Here is a 16,922-nt window from a genome sequence, read left to right as displayed (position 1 = left end):
CAGTCTTACCAAAAATACAATCTCGTTGGGCCTCGTTGAACCAGCGAGAGAGGGAAAGCAGACTGGTACATTTTCAGATTTGGGATCTTGCCTTATGAGGGTAATCTGGAAGCGCCACAGCTCATGGATACGTAAGAGCCATGTGCAAATCCATACCCTTGCCTTGTGCTAAAATAGATCAGAGCAGTGCGATACCCGTGCAAGCTGGTCCCAAGGTGAAACAGGAAATGGAAAAATAGGAAGTCCATGATCCATGATACTACTATTTTGAGACAGGGGAGATGATAACTGGTGGCAGAAGTTGTGGCAGGCACTAGGAAGACAGAGTGACAAGCCAGTAGGGCAGCTCTGTAAAACTAAACCATGTCACATGCAATTGGCTTTTCTGATGGGATGTCATCAGAGCTTCTTAGGGTGATATGCTAGATTCTCACAGACTGTTCTGTTATGGGTGCAGACCTGTGGCCTGCTCCTGAGCACACTTATTTTGACAGGGCTTCCTTGAGAGCTGTGTTCCCAGATTGCCCTATATAGAACTGAAGTAAACCGCTCTGCACCTGGCGCGTGGGGCTCAGTGATGACATGGAAGTTTTCCCTGCCTTCAGTATCATGCAGCTGATTGCTGGGATCCGTATAAGCAGAGCCTGCTTGCTGTCATTATGAGTAGAGTCACAGGGGACGAACGGACGGTCTACCCAAGATACTACATTGTTTCTTCCCTCTTTTTCACCTAAAAGTTCCAGGCAGAAACCTTGGGATCTGTCTACAGTGTGAGCCTAGCCTTGCCTACCGTGTGCGGAAATGACAGCGGGAAAGCCATCTGTGAAATGCTTGGTAGAGCTTGCTTAAAATATATAGTGTCCTACTCATGCATCATAGAAGATCTTTTCAGGTGTTCAATGCGCATCTGGAGGGGGTCGTTTGGAGTCGCACCCCCAACCACGCCACATTTAAGGGTCGACAAATGTGCACCGAAATATGCATAGGCTCCTGGAGGTGCAGTCTGGTATCCTGGAAAATGCAGAGTCCCAGATTATGGCCCAAATCCTAACCAACTTTCCAGGACTGGCATAGTTGTGCCAATTGGATGTGTGCTGCATCCTGCAGTTGGTTGGCTCTAATGGAGGTGTCCACAGAATAAGGGAATGTTTGCTTCCTTACGTAGGATCCGCATTGCCCTTATGTCGATGCTGGAAAGTGGGTTAGGATTGCGCCCTATGTGTATTCTGAGGGGTGTAGGTACATACATGCCATGCATATAGGACCTTGAAGGAATGATGGATGAGGGCAGGGCTAGCAGGTGCAGTCTTGACTTGTCCCCTTTCAGGTGCTCATTGCCTGTAAAGAGCTGTCCCAGATGACTGCCTGTAAAGAGCTATTGACTCCTGTGGTCTACTATGAAAAAGATCCCAGTGGTTATACTTATAGATTATATTTTGTCCTACAGAACCCTTCTGAGCTGGAGTTTCTATCATGAAAGACAAAGAGTGAGGCTCTTCCCCCCCCCCCCCAAATCCACAACAATTCCCTTCTAATTCTGGAGGTAGTAACGGCCACCCAAACAAAGCAAATACACTGCCAGGCTCCTCAATTTAAAACGCGTCCTTAGCTTGTTCTCACCTGAGTTTCAGTGTCTCACCGCACTGAGTCACTCTGCCTTAAAACCTGCATGTGAAATGCCTCTTCTCTCATCTTGCCCAGTTCGTTTTCAGCACCAAGTTTCCCCCTGACGGACAGTCAGCTGCCCTGTACAGTCTGGAATTAAGTGATCAACACAAAGCCGCTCCACACCACTCATTCTACGATTACACAAGTCACGAATCTGTGGATAATTGAGAATCTTGATGCAGGGGTGGGTGCATGCTATGGCATAGCTTTCTTATGGCTCCCCCAGGCCCCTTTCGGTAATCTCGATATACCATTTGGGAATGTACTTGGTTACTGGGATCCTCAGGAGAAAATTCTGAACTTCAAGCTAGAAATTAGGTGGCAATAGAACTCTGCCAAAGCACAATCAACACACACAGACACACACACAACCTGAAAAACAGAAAGGGGGAAACTTGGGGGTGGACATGAATAGAATATCTCCCCCCCTTTTACATTTCACAATGTGAAATAGAGAAGAGGCATTTTAGAACCCCCCCCCCGACCTTCTATTGTGTTGCTTTCATCCTGATCACTCAGACTGTTGCCTAGTCCGTTTCCAGCACTTCTGTGAATCACGCACAAGGCAGTGAAGAAAAGCACACCATCACAACATCTCTATGTGAAAAGGAGAACGAGACATTTCCCCTTCAGCCGGTCAGTCTCAGTCCCCAGAAAAGAATACAATATTTATTATAAATATTTATATCCATGCTGAATGCATGGACCGAGGCTGACCAGCTGAAGGGGAAATGTCTCTTTCTCCTTTTCACATAGAGATGTTGTGATGGTGTGCTTTTCTTCACTGCCTTGTGCGTGATTCACAGAAGTGCTGGAAACGGACTAGGCAACAGTCTGAGTGATCAGGATGAAAGCAACACGAGGAAAAACTGGAGATGCAGCTATATGGCCATCACGGCAGTACATTACAACTTACTTGAGACATCCCTAGAATGACAAAATCCCAGGCATGTCCTTGATTGCCTTTGATAGCTTGGAAAAAAAAAATCCCAGTGGCAGATAATTTTTGGCATCAGCAGTGAGATTGGCAAATGCCATGGGAAGGACCAGGAACACCCTTTCTTGGCAACACCCTTGATGGGAGATATAAATAAGGACCTGCTGGCAGAAAGCAGTTGCAGTCTGATCCCAACACCAGGCTGTGCTGCTGAACTGGGGCTTTTGTGGGTTTTGGCTTCGAAACACCTTTCGTGATGAGTTGTAGCAAAAAGGGCAGTTCAGGAAGTGGAGGTGGAGGTGGCGGTGGCAAAATTTGCGGAGGTGGCATCGGTGGAGGCATTGGTGGTGGCGGAGGAGGAATTGGTGGTGGAAGCAGCAGTGGCGGCGGAATTTGCAGAACTGGGTCTTCCAGAGGATTTTCAGGAAGAAGCTGTGGCACAGGAGGATCTAGGAGTGGAGGTGGTTTCAGCAGTGGCAGCTGTGGTAGAATTAGCCGAGGGAGAATAAGCTACGGAGGTAGCAGCTATGGCGGCAGCGTCTACGGTGGCGGCGGCTACGGTGGTGGCGGCTATGGTGGTGGCTATGGAGGCGGTGGCTATGGTGGCTTTGGAATGGGCAGCGGCTACGGAGGTGGCGGCGGCGGCTTTGGAATGGGTGGTGTAATGGGTAGCGTCTGCAGCGGCGGCGGCTCATTCAGTAGCGGCAGTTTTGCGCATGGAAGTTCCGGGGGCCTCTTCTCCAACAATGAAAAGTCAACCATGCAGAATCTCAATGACCGCCTGGCTAATTACATTGAAAAAGTGAAGTCCTTGGAAGACGAAAATGACCAGCTTGAGGTCTTAATCAGAGAGTGGTACCAGAAGCATGGGCGTAGCGAGGGACCAAGGGACTACTCCGGCTATTACCAACAAATTGACCAGCTCAGCAATGAGGTATGCTATCATATTTTGACATATATTTTTGCCCCAATCCTATTCAGACTGTGTGTTGTTGTACTACCTCTTATGCTTGGGGTTGACTGCCATAAAGCAGTCGGTATTCCAGCAGTGCACTGCCAAGGACACTTACTGGAAGGCCATCTTCGCACCAGCACCCCCGGCAGTATGCTGCGTAGCACACTGCCGGACCACTCTGACATCTTTACGAATAGGATTGGGCTGTACGGCAGCCAATCGCTGGCTTGTAAGTTTTGCAGTGAAGCGGATCAAAATGGGAAACAGGCCATACAAACAATGCTATACATAAGTTTATACTTCGTCTTTGGGATTTCAATATCTGCTTGATGATACCATTTCCTGTAGCTTGTAAATGAAGAGCAAGGAAGGTGTCGTTCTAAGCAGATAAGATGTCAAACAAGTGTTTAGACTATATTACTTCAGATTGCACGTGGGGGCTCACATGATGCTCCCTGCTTCATTCAGACTAAATATTCCTCTGCGTAAAAACTTAGCATGTCAGAGAGAAGTCTAGGCCTGAACCTACCTAATTTTCTATGTGCAGGGAAATTTTGCATGGAAGAGCTTTCCATGTAGTGAGTCCCCACTTGCTGTATGAAGTGGTGCAGTCCAGGCACAGACTTACCACTGTATCTACCAGTAGTAAAGGCTACCATCTCAGAGATGGGTCAATCCTGATGGTTTTATATGCCAGTGGATTGCTTTGAACTTATGTTCGCCATCCAAGAGCGGGCTTAACTATACCTGCTCGTTATGTCTTGGCTAGTTGCACGTGCTTGATCTCATCTGATCTCAGAAGCTAAGCAGGGTCAGGCCTGGTTAGTACTTGGATGGGAGACTGCCTGGGAATACCGGGTGCTGTAGGCTTATACCATAGTCTTTCGAGACTGAAGGTTGCCAACCACACCACCAACTGATGGCTTGCATGGGTGACTGGGCAGTAGCAGGCACACCACCACACGTAAAATGCTCCTGTAGCCTCACATAACCTCGGGCATAAATTTTTCCAATGAGAGGCGCTTTACACATTCAGCTGTGTGTCAACAAACGCTTAGTAGTACATGCATGTCTTAACTAGTCTCAAATTGTCATGTATTTGGCCCAGCTGGTTGCAGCCAAAGAATAAAAATGTTAAACAGACAGACTGCAATTGTTGCGCTGTTAAGTGGTGCAGCCTATGAGATGTAGAATTTCAAATGGTACAACAAAGGATTGCTGGGATTGACCTTAGGGTCATAGGGACTGGGATTAGCCATAGGCAAGTTCTTTGGCTAGGTGCTTATAAACTTTACTGACTCCTAGTTTGTTTCTGAGCACTGTTCAAAATGCTGGTTTCAACCCATAGAGAGCTAAATGGTTTGGGAGTCGAGTGTCTACAGAACCACTTTCTTCCATCTCAGCCTGCCTGTCAGTTGCAACCTTCTGCTTTTGCAGGTTCCCCTTCCTTGGTCAGTGGGGAACAGGGCTTTTTTGTGGTGGTACCCTAGCTGAGAACCTCCCACACCAGATGCCTGACATCTTCATTACTTCTTTTTAGACATCAGATAACATTCTATTTGCCCACCTTTTTTTCCTCCTGATTTGTGTTTGTTGGTTATGAATCCCTTTGATTTTCACTTTACTGCTCATTTTATTATGTTCACATTCTTTGGATGTCTTCAGTATGGTTCTGTTTGTATTTGCACAAGGTCTTGAGGCTTTTTTTTTTAATCATGACATGGAGGTGAATACATTTCTTAAATAAATATTGCACTTCCATCAGAGAAATTTTTTTTTTTTTTGCCTCTTAGTAGGAATGTGGAGCAGAGTTTTCTGACTTGTTCTGTGTTATAATCAATGCATGTTCAGTGATCTAGAACAGGGTTTCTCAAACTGTGGGTTGCAACCCACTTAGTTGGTTGCAACCCAATGTCTGGTGGGCCCTCCCAGGTGCCTTTGTGTCTGGTTGGCTCCAAATTGGAGCCATCCAGATGCAATTGGAAGCTGCATTGGGCCTCCTCAGGCCTCCGGAAGCAGCCAGAAAGAGACTTTCAGTTTACTTCCAGGTTCATGAAAGTGAATTCTGGTTGCTCCCAGAGGCCTGCAGAGGCTTGGCCCTCCACCGCAGGATCACAGTGGAGGGAAGTTTGAGATCTAGAGTATTCATCCCAATATTGCTCTTGGTAGCAGTGCATACATTGCCCTCTGCACCGCCCCCACTCCCTCTTCCCATTTTTACAAATCGATGCATAGCAAACATAATGGTGTAAACCACACTAGAAAGTGCTGTAGACCACAAATGAGGCGGTCTACTGATTGATGGTGTCACCTTGGCTGTATCGAGGGCACTGGACATAACCATCCCTATTCATTTATTGCAGCTTGTTATTGAGACGGATGATTGCCAAAAGATCCTGCTGAACATTGATAACACCAGGATGACTGCTGAAGACTTTAAAATGAAGTGAGTACAGCTTCATGTGCTCAGAGCGCAATTTCAACCCATCTCGGAAGACAATTGAAAAGCATGTTTAACTAAGTTTGTTGAGCTGAAGTCTGGGCGTTCACAAGGTTAAATACTTGCCACTGCAAAGATCAAACTATCTCAGCTTGAATGCCTTGGAAATCCCATTAGAATTTTGACAGATTAGGACACGAGTGCCAGTAAAGCCTTATCAGAACAAAAGTAACGTCGTATGAAACCTGTTGGTCATGGTTCTTGCTTCCCTTTCTTGTGGACTAGGTATCAGACTGAGGCTGGTCTCCGTCAGAATGTGGAGGCCGACATCAACGGATTGCGTCCTCTCTTGGATCAACTGACTCTTGCAAAATCTGATCTGGAGATGCAATATGAATCTCTGAAAGAGGAGCTGATGTGCCTGAAGAAGAACCATGAGGAGGTGAGCTCGGAAAACAAACAGAACATTCAGAGCCTCTTGTTGGTTAAGCTGTGTTTGGCTACAAAGTATTTATTACATGATATCAGAACGTTCCTGTCTTCGTCACACATTAATTGAGCCAGGCAATATTCTTCTTTGATAAAGATCAATGGCACCCAACAAATTACATTGAGGAAAGGGTTTTTAATCAATATATTCAGTTCTTTTGGAGAAGCTACAGGCATGCAACATAAGAACATAAGAACAGCCCCACTGGATCAGGCCATAGGCCCATCTAGTCCAGCTTCCTATATCTCACAGCGGCCCACCAAATGCCCCAGGAAGCACACCAGATAACAAGAGACCTGCATCCTGGTGCCCTCCCTTGCATCTGACCTAGCCCATTTCTAAAATCAGGAGGTGGCACATACACATCATGGCTTGTAACCCGTAATGGATTTTTCCTCCAGAAATTGGTCCAATTCCCTTTTAAAGGCATCTAGGCCAGATGCCGTCACTGCATCCTGCGGCAAGAAGTTCCACAGACCAACCACACGCTGAGTAAAGAAATATTTTCTTTTATCTGTCATAACCCTCCCAACATACAGTTTTAGTGAATGTCCCCTGGTTCTGGTGTTATGTGAGAGAGTAAAGAGCATCTCTCGATACACTTAATCCTTCCCATGCATAATTTTGTCCTATATTCCAGTCCTATATTCCTGTAGCTTTAAAGGACACCTCAAAAATTAATTTTTTCATACACAGATATTATTCTGCTCAATAAACAAGTGTGACCTGGAAGCCTTTTTAGGGGTCAGGACATATTCCCTGATCTACTCTGGCCTATGGATGTTTAGAGATGACTTTGCCATGGTCTAGCTGACCTGGCCTTAAGAGCTGGAGAGTGGTGTCTAAGCTGAATCCCAGTTGCGAACCTTATGGACTGAAATCCTGACAGTTTGATTGGAAGTGTCTGCCCTTCCTTCATCTGAAGTAGACAGAATATCTTCTATACCTCTTCTCTATCTGATGTTTCATAGAGCCAGCATTGGGTGTACTAGCAACTTGGTTTTGGAATCATATTTGCGGAACAAGTTTCATATCATGATGTATTGTCCTCCTTTGTCTCAAATACAGGCAATAAGAGGAATGCAGAACCAATCTGGTGGTGATGTCAATGTGGAGGTCAATACCACTGGTGGCTCAGATCTGAAGCAACGTCTTGATCAGCTCAGGGCTGAATATGAAAGTATCATTGCCCAAAACCGCAGAGAGGTGGAAACCTGGTTTGAGAGCAAGGTAAATGGAGTATGTTCATGAACTGTATTTGTAGGATGCAGCAGGTAACCACTTCTACCATATTCAATGTCAGAATAATTTGAGGCACCCCTCCCCTGTGGGAGTCTAGACAACAGACAGAAACTTAAGGAGAAAGAGGAGGAGATTGGTAGCTGAGTTGTATTTAAAGACTGCTGGAAGAAGTGTCAACTGTACCTGGTGCAGTTATTGTCATGGTTTAGCCCATGTAGGGGTCAATAGGAACAATCTGAATAGGGCATGAGAAATGTCAAGGGAAGATGAGAGTTGAAGAGAAGGGAACTGAGGATGAACTATCTTTATGCAGAGAAGAAGATGAGAAGAAGAAGGTAGGTTGACAGGTTGACAAGTCTCAGGCCGGGGAGTACCCCTTAAAGCAGTGGTTCTCACACATTTAGCATTGGGACCCACTTTTAAGAAAAAGAATCTTGTCGGGACCCACCGGAAGTGATGTCATGACCGGAAGTGACATCATCGAGCAGGGAAATTTTTCGCAATCCTAGGCTGCGATCCTACCTACACTTACCCAGGAGTAAGTCCTATTTACTATCATTGTTAAAAGCATATACATAGTCTGTTAAAAGTACAAGTCTGTAACATTTCCCCAAATGCAGTCACATGCTATGGTAGCATCAAGTCTAATATATTAAAAATAAAATATTGAAATGAACGGGGGACCCACCTGAAAGTAGCTTGCGACCCACAGTTTGAGAAACAATGCCTTAAAGGATCTGGTTTGACCCAGGGCTTACCAGTTGCCAGATTCTATGCTATATGTTCAGGTTAGAATTGAGATGCCAGGAGTTTCTGCAGGCTCAGGAGAGGTGAATCAACAAAACATTTCAATGAGAATCAGCAGTATTCCAGATGCTGAAATGGGGTGAAAAGTTAACTCATATTTACCTAGTATTGTGTGTGTGTTTCTAGTCCACCTCTAAAAGCAAACAGCCCCTGTAAATCACATAACTTTAATTTGTGTCTTTTAGATGGAGGAGGTCCGCCAACAGGTCACTACGGGTGGCCGAGAGGTTGATACTGGCAACCAGCAGGTTACAGAACTGAGACGAGAATATCAGACACTGGAGATCGAGCTTCAATCCCAGCTCAGCATGGTAGGCAAGAGCATGTGCAGTGGGAACCCATCTGATTTCCCATTTGGCAACGGTCAATTCTTTTTCTCTTCCTCTTTCTCCTAATTCCTGCCTTCTGTATTGCAACAAGGTGTATTTGCTTTGATCTTCTTGAAGGTCAAGTCCCATGTGTTTTCTTCTCAATATTAGCTTCAGTCCCTTCAAAGCAACCTGGAAGATACAGAACGCCGCTACAACATGCAGCTGCAACAGATCCAGACTATGATTGAGCCAGTAGAACAAGAGTTGGCCAGCATCCGTTGTGAGATTGAGGGTCAGAATAACGAGTACCAACAGCTCCTGGGTATCAAGACCCGTCTGGAACAGGAGATCAGTCAATATCGCCGCCTGCTTGAGGAAGGACAGCAAGAAATGTACGTTGATCACAATGTCAGCTAAGTTAGGGCCCAATCCTACCCATTTCAGGCACAATCCTAACCAGGTCTACTCAGAAGTAAGTCCTATTGTGTTCCATGGGACTTACTCCCAGGAAAGTGAGGTTAGGATTGCAGCCTTCCAGCACTAATGCAGCCCCAAGGTAAGGGAACAAACATTCTCTTACCTTCAGGAGGCCTCTGCGACTGCCTCCATATTGCAGGATGTAGTGCACGCCCCATTGGCACAGCTATGCCAGCGCTGGAAGGTTGGATAGGATTGGGCCCTTAATCCACTGCTGTGAAATCTTGACTGCAACCATAACACTGTAAAGAGTAATCTCCAGAAATCTGGTCGCCCAAATGTAACTCAAGAAGCAATCCCCCCAGAGCTGCTAGAGTCACATTGATTTTTATGCTCCTGTGTAGTTCCTGTACAATGAAGGATTAAGGAGAAAAGTGAGTGATGAACAGGTGTGATGAATGAACATACAAAACCCCTTTATAGTGACTGAGTCCAGTCAATAGTCCGGTAGTACATATTCCAGTTGGTAGCAACTTCCTAAGGCTTTAATCAGGGTTTTCTCAGACTAAATTAGGGGACGGGGCAGTGGTTCCCAAAGCGTGAGCCATGGGTTTCGGGGAACTGCGGAAACCAGGGAAGCCACGGAATCCTCACGAAAAACCCACCGCCCTATACAATGTATAGGATAGTAGCCCTAATGGGGGAGCCATGGCCACTGGCCCAGTAGGTCAAGGGAGCCACCAGTTGCAAAAGTTTGGGAACCACTGGTATAGCGCACTGAAGAAACTAGGCAGTCGATGCCCAGTCAAGAAATTCTTGTCTCCCAGGTTGCTCTCTGAAGGGGTTTACGGTATTATTTATCATTGTGTTTCTGTTTTGCAGAAGTTCAGGAGGTTATGGAGGAGGAGGATTTGGCGGTGGGTCCGGAGGAGGATACGGAGGTGGCTCTGGAGGTTATGGAGGTGGAAGTGGAGGATATGGAGGCAGTTCCGGAGGAGGATACGGCGGTGGATCTGGAGGAGGATACGGAGGCGGATCTTGTGGCAGAAGGGGTAGCTTTGGTGGAGGCAGTGGTCAAACTGGCGGTGGAAGTATTGGAGGAGGCGGTGGCCAAATTGGCGGTGGCCAAATCGGTGGTGGCCAAATCGGTGGCGGCCAAATCGGTGGCGGCCAAATTGGCGGAGGAGGTGGCAGTGGCACCATTGGTGGAGGAGGAGGAAGTGGTGGCATCTGCTCACGTCCTCAGTCCTACCCACAGAGCCAGCCTTGCAGATCAGGTAAGATAAGAGTAAGAATGGCCACAAGGTCATATTTTTCTTTCCTTAGCATTTTGCTTCCTTTATTATTATAATCAGATAATTATAATTGTTCTCAGATAGTGGCAGCAGAAATCAAACAGGGCTGCCTCAAATGTGATGAAGTTCCTTTGTAGGTAGAACTTCCTTAAAAGAAAAAAAATACAAACTTTCAGTAGATTGTCATGGATGGAACATGTGTGCTTGTGTGTGATTCGCTATGTGTTCAAGCACTGAGAAGCTGCCGCTGGCAATGACCATATGGATAAGCATCACACATGAAAATCTGTACGCAGTTTCCCTGCTTGTTTCTACACACAAATTCAATACATGCGTTAAGGCCTGGGTGGAGCTGTGGCCAATCATAACGTAATCTCGATTTGGAGAGCATGTCCCCTGGCTCTGAATCTCTAAAGTGGCAGGAGTTGAAATTGAGAATCTGAACTGAAGAGGCGGCAGCAGAGAAGAATTGGACTCAATGGGAGCAGTAGGCCAGATTCATAGTATTTATAACAGGCCTGGCTGAACCAGAGGCTTCGCAAGGCCTGCCAATTGCAAGGGCTGGTGCCACATTCCCTTCTCTGTCAGAAACAACCTCTGATGGTTGAGTACATGCAATTCCAATACTCCCAGCTCCCTTGGCTGAGTCCCAGTCTCCAACCACAAGTTCTTTGGTTTGAGGATCCAACATTCTGTAGGAATTTCATCACATTTGAATCTCCCCTGAGTTTAACAAGTTCCCCTTCAGGGTTCCCAAGTCTACGTGGAGAACTAGCACACTCCATATCTTTATGTGATCTACATTCAATCACCATTGGGAATAATCTCTCCCAATGACAGGGGTGTGTCTTTTTGGGTGGAGAGCAGCAGAAATAATATCATCGTCTTACAGAAATGTTGGGCTCCATTAGACCGAAAGAGCCTACATTTGCACAACTGCTATGCAAACCAACATTATTATATTTAGAATTTTTGAAAGCAATCAATAACAAATTTATTTTGCATCTCAGCTTTGGAACCCCTCCAGTTTCATTGATTCTCCCCTCTGCTTCTTCCCTGGCTCTTAACAGGACCTGGCAGGAAGTCTTGTGACTAAAGAGTTTTCCTACAAGGACGCACCGACACCAGACCCATCAAGTAGTTCTGCTGGCAAAGGAAGAGCACAACTGCTGAAATTCACTGTATGGATCCAGAAGAAGGAGGGAATCACTTCCTCCAGCTATCTGACTTTGCTCTTGCTGCCTCTTCCTAAGAGACCATTGCAGGAGTTGTCATCTGTCCTCTCCTGCTGGTTTTCTCCATTCTTTAAAACTCTTTCCAGCAGAACACACTCTTGCTTTAGTTTAGTAGTGGCTGCCATTCAATCTTCTGATGTTGATGTGGGTTTTCCAATAAAGCTCTTTTGCTTATGCACTCAGAAAATGTTTGTTCTCTAAGAGTTATTTCTCCTAAATAATCATGTGATGGGTGTCCAGCAGAGCTATTCAAACTGAGGTGTTGCGACGCCCCAGCCTGACAGCCCTGGCCTCTGCCACCTTTAAGGGGCAGAGGGGGCAGGGGGAAGGCAGCAATGCAATCCCCAGGATCGCGTCGCTAAGGGGGCTGCAGGGACTGGGATGCACTCACCAATCCCTGCAGCAGCCTGTCGGGGGTGCAGGGAGCCCTGCACGAGCATCTGCAGGGCTCCCCAACACTCCAAAAATGAAAGTCGAGTGATTACGTTCCAGCTCCGCAAAACCGGAGCGCGATTTTCCTGGTAACATCAGCCATGCTCCCATGATATATTGCAAGAAACCATGGTTTGGTTCAGGGGATCTAGCACTCTATCTGAAATTTTTGTTCCTTCACTGAGAACCAGATTCTAACAGCATGTTATGCCACCTGCACAAGCATTATGGTGGCACAACACATTTCTCATCTGTTGCAAAAGGTTGCTGGAAGTGGCAAGTGGCCAGCTCCACAAGGCAGTAGACACCGGACACCCAGTAGGTAGGACTGTGCAGAGGGAAAGAGGAAGGTGGGGAGCAGTGGGTCAGGCTGAACAAGAGCCTCGATAAGGGCAGATTGGACTTGTAAAAGGGGGAAGATTCAGTAGCAACAATGCCTATGGAATCCTCACCCCCTTCCTGGGCTTGATCTCCCTTCACAGGTTCATGCAAACCAGCTTCAGTAATATAGCTGGCTCAGGTCTAAGTAGACCCACAGTCAGCCACAAATGTTCCCTTGCCCCAAGGAGACCTCCAGCGGCCAAAACTCCCGTGCAGGATGCAGAAGATACTACGTTGGCACTGCTGCGTCACTGCACATGGAGATAGGTAGCACTGGACTGTGAGACACATACGTTGATAGGCCACATTGTCCCTCACACTTCTGTATCTCTTCTGGTTCCTGAGATTGGTCCTTCCAGAACCTGTAGATAACACCTGATCCAAAGTACTGGACAGCACATGCCAATCCAAACGTCACCTGGAACATTGAAACTGTGGCCACAGAGGAGAGTATGACTGGCAGCACCAAGTGAACCCTTCTCATCAACTATGCTCAGCAGTGGCTTTGGCATCTGCAGTAATGTGGGCTATTTCCCTATAGAGTTTATGGACTACAGGAGTTGCATTGGCATCCATTTCCTTAAGCTTATTAAATTCTGTCGGAGGGAATGGTTAGATTGAGAGAGGCATTTCTTTAGGGATGACACACCAAAGCCAACAGCCTTGGTGGCGGGAGGAGTACTGGTCTATACAAGTGCCCCAAATTAGAAATCACATTCTAAAATAAAACATTATTGTTTGTTAAAAAAGTTTGCGTTGATACTGAAACCATTAATCATTACAAAACCACAATAAGTCCTAACTTACATGTATCCTCTGCCCAATATAAATGAGTGGAGAGCTTTCTTCTTGCACCATGTCAGAAGATCAGTGAGAACCATGTATAGTGGTTGGGGGGGGGGGAGACAATTTGAGTGTGTTTGTAAGGTATACTCACTTACTGAACTCAACTTTCCCACATGCAGAGTGCACATGAATTGCAGACACAAATCCTTAGAACTCTGGGATCTGGCCCCTTGCCTCCCTAGCAGAAGAGGGAGCAAGTTAAGAAGGTAAGGGGTCAAATTGCTGCACTCTGAAGATTCAAATGCAGTGATCTTGCCCCTTCCTCTGCCTTGGATCATTAAATGAAAAAGGAATCACTGGGATCAATCCTGAGCAGAAAGATTTTGAAAAAAACCATATTATACTGAATGAGCTTTTCTTCTTTTGAGTGACCTATTAACATAGATCCACCTATGCAAAGGTAGGAACCATATAATAAGGCAACAAGCAATGAAAACAAAATCACTAGTTTTTAAAGATTTAATAAAAGAATTTCCATTTTTATTGAGAGTACATGCATCGGTTTTATCCAGCCACACTGTTGCTAACTTTGAGAGAAGGCCAACTTGAGAATAAACAAGATTGTGGGACATCACCACTGTTGTCTTTGCAGGCAGAAAGGCTCTGGAGGAATACTGTATGATGTTGAAAGTGCCTGTTCAATTATGTGTTGAACTGATTCCCGGTCAAATGGGAATGACTGGACTTCTATAATCCCTCCAGTCTTTCTTGAATTGAACCAGATGAGTCAATGTAACCATATGGCTTTTGGTTGCATAGACGTGCTCCACATTTTCTCACTCGTCTCTTGCGCACAGACCTTTCCAAGAAAGAGGCTAGGATGGAAGCAGTCAGAGACTGCTTAGACTGCCATCCTTGAAGTTGTCCACTTGGAACAACAGTGTTGTTGTATTGCAGGGAAGGGGGAGTGGGGCACCTAAGGCAAGAATTAGGAGGGCTGGCAGGCATGGCTGTGTGTGCCTCTATCAAAGAAAAGTCACAGAGTCTAAATAGACACAAACTGCTCCCCATAACTGCTGCAAGGATTCCAGGAAAATAGTAGCACCTCTCTGTCTCCACAATTTTACTATAGGAAGACAGAGGAAATTTTGAAAATGAGACACAAGATAGTGGTTTTCACAGTGCTCTATTCTTGTCCTGTATTCGTTTATGACTTCTCTTTTCCACCTTCCTTTTTTGGTTTGGAAACAGTTGAAAATGTAGATTTGAAGACGTGTTAAAGTTTCTCTGCATTTGAAAGTGTTTTCACTTTCTCTTCCTCCCCATTTCACTCTCCTGTCTCTGCCTCAGATTACCAGCAGATCTGAGTTTTTATCAGATTCCCTCCAAACCCTCTTCCTTCCTTCCTTCCTTCCTTCCTTCCTTCCTTCCTTCCTTCCAGTTCAACCTCTCATCCTCCCTTGCATAGTTTCTAACCATCTACCTCAGTTTTATTCCTTCCTTTCCATTTCCCACCATTTCACTCTCAGGGCACAATTTAGAGGCGCCCATGGGTCGGTGCAAGACATTCCTGGGCAGTGGGAGGGTGGGCGGCCCCAGCAGCTGCTGGGCAGGGATTGGGAGGCAGGGCTGGGAACTAGCACTTATACTGGATCCTAACCCTCATTTCTGGGGAGTTTGGAGTGGCATGATGCCGCTCTGCTCTCCTCAGGCCTGTGCCACCTCATAGGAGGTGGCACAAGTTCAAGGAGACCCATAGGGGCAAGGGTGCCTTACCCAGAGGTAAGGGGAAAGTTTCACTCACCTCACTCAGGAGGTGGCACAAGTTCGAGGAGACCCATAGGGGCAAGGGCGCCTTACCCAGAGGTAAGGGGAAAGTTTCCCCTTGCCTCTGGCTGAGCTGCCTCGAGCCCTTATTCTGCACTGGAAACAGCGCAAGCCTCTTGGCTTGCCTGTTCCAGTGCAGGGTAAGATTGTGTCCTTATTCTTTTTCTCTTCCATGATCACACTTCTCTACCACTTGGCTCTTTTATTCCCTTTCTCCCTCCTTTCCAACACCCTCCCTTTCCAACACCATCATTCCTTTTATTCCTCCTTCTCTCTTCACATTTGGCCTTAATTTGAACTTAATTTAGCCACACTGAACTCTCTTCTTTCTCCATTCTCTTTCTTACATTAGCAGGCTCAATACGCCACCACATATCTGTGTTTTATTCCTTTCTCTTTATACCTCTCAGCTCTCCCCTCCCCGCTACATTACTGGATTCAAGCAGTCCACATAGCACTCTTTCATTATTTTTTTTCTTTTCTTTTTTTTTACAATATCGGACTCAATCTGGTGCCACCTGACTCTATTTTCTGCCTTTCATTATCAGGATTAATTTGGCCACTACTTACCAGTGTCTTATTCCTTTTTTCCCTATGTTATCAGGATCAAACTGGCCACACTTCTCTTTTCTTCCTTTTCTTTCTACATTATCAGTCTCTATTTGGGCACTAATCTCTCCTTTATTTCTTTGTTTCCCACCAGCCAGTTCCCCTTTAATCCTTGCTTCTTTCATTATCAGGCTCTATTGGGCCACAGCTTACCTGTGTCTCATTCCGCTTTTCCCCTTCCCTCTAAACTGTCCTTATTCCAAAGATAGTTTCCTACATTATCAGGCTCAAATGTGCCACATTTAGTTCTCTTTTATCCTCCTTTTCTTTCTTCCCTTATCAGGCTCAATTGGGCCAACACTTACCTGTGTCTTATTCCTTTTCTTGCTGCAGAGCTCTCCTTCATTCCAAATTTTTCTTCCTATGTTATGAGACTCCATTTCTCCACAATTGTGTCTTTTTTATTCCTTCTCTTTTTACATTGTAATGCTTTATTTAGCCACCACTTAGCTCTCCCTTCCCCCCCCTTTTCTCTTTCCCACTGAGTGCTCCAATATCCCTTCTCTTTCTTCATGCTTGACCTGGTTCCGATTAGTCATCTCTTACCTCTCTTGGATTTCTTCTTTTCTTTCTTACATCACCAGACTCAACTGGGCCAAGCTTTGTTTCCCTTAATGCTTTCTTCTGACATTATCAAGGTCAGTTGGGCCAACACTCACCTGTGTCTTATTCCTTTCTTTTCCTTCATTATCACTGAGCTCTCCCTTATTCCAACACTTCTTCCCAATGTTATCAGGTTCAATTTGACCACTATTTACCTGTGATTCCTTTTTTCCCATTTTTCCATTCTCAGGCTCAATTTGGCCCCTGCTTAGTTGTCTTGAATGCCTTCCTTTCTTTCATACATTAGTAGGTTCACTTTGGAAACTACTTACCTGTCTCTTATTCCCTTTTTTCTTTCCCACTATGCTGTCCAATTTCTTTTCCTCCTACATTATCAGGCTCAATTTGGACACACTGAGTTCTCCAGTATTCCTTATTTTACTTCTTACATTATTGGGCTCTGTATGGCCACAATTCTTCTGTATACCTTCTTTTCTCTTCACTGTGTGTGGCCACTTCTTACCTGCGTCTCTTTGCCACTGAGTTC

At 45.7% G+C, this 16,922-nt stretch overlaps 1 protein-coding gene across 1 annotated transcript; it reads left to right on the top strand.

The window, feature by feature from the left end:
- The first annotated feature begins 2,861 nt into the window (after positions 1 to 2,861).
- LOC136652323 (keratin, type I cytoskeletal 10-like) lies at positions 2,862 to 14,763 on the top strand. The gene is made up of 8 exons (XM_066629256.1): positions 2,862 to 3,539; positions 5,924 to 6,006; positions 6,286 to 6,442; positions 7,559 to 7,720; positions 8,725 to 8,850; positions 9,019 to 9,242; positions 10,150 to 10,544; positions 14,747 to 14,763. Exons 1-8 carry the CDS (start codon positions 2,862 to 2,864, stop codon positions 14,761 to 14,763), a joined length of 1,842 nt encoding a protein of 613 aa, XP_066485353.1.
- Positions 14,764 to 16,922: the final 2,159 nt, after the last annotated feature.

Source organism: Tiliqua scincoides, chromosome 5 (assembly GCF_035046505.1).
Source record: "Tiliqua scincoides isolate rTilSci1 chromosome 5, rTilSci1.hap2, whole genome shotgun sequence".
NCBI classification, from domain to species: Eukaryota; Metazoa; Chordata; class Lepidosauria; order Squamata; family Scincidae; genus Tiliqua; species Tiliqua scincoides.
The sequence above is the reverse complement of the archived record's forward strand: the minus strand, read 5'-3'. Positions and strand labels throughout refer to the sequence as shown.

Coding starts and splice junctions, on each gene's coding strand:
- LOC136652323 (XM_066629256.1), top strand. CDS start 2,862: ATGAGTTGTAGCAAAAAGGGCAGTTCAGGAAGTGGAGGTGGAGGTGGC. Junction 7,721..8,724: donor AAACCTGGTTTGAGAGCAAG/GTAAATGGAGTA, acceptor TGTGTCTTTTAG/ATGGAGGAGGTCCGCCAACA. Junction 9,243..10,149: donor GAGGAAGGACAGCAAGAAAT/GTACGTTGATCA, acceptor TCTGTTTTGCAG/AAGTTCAGGAGGTTATGGAG.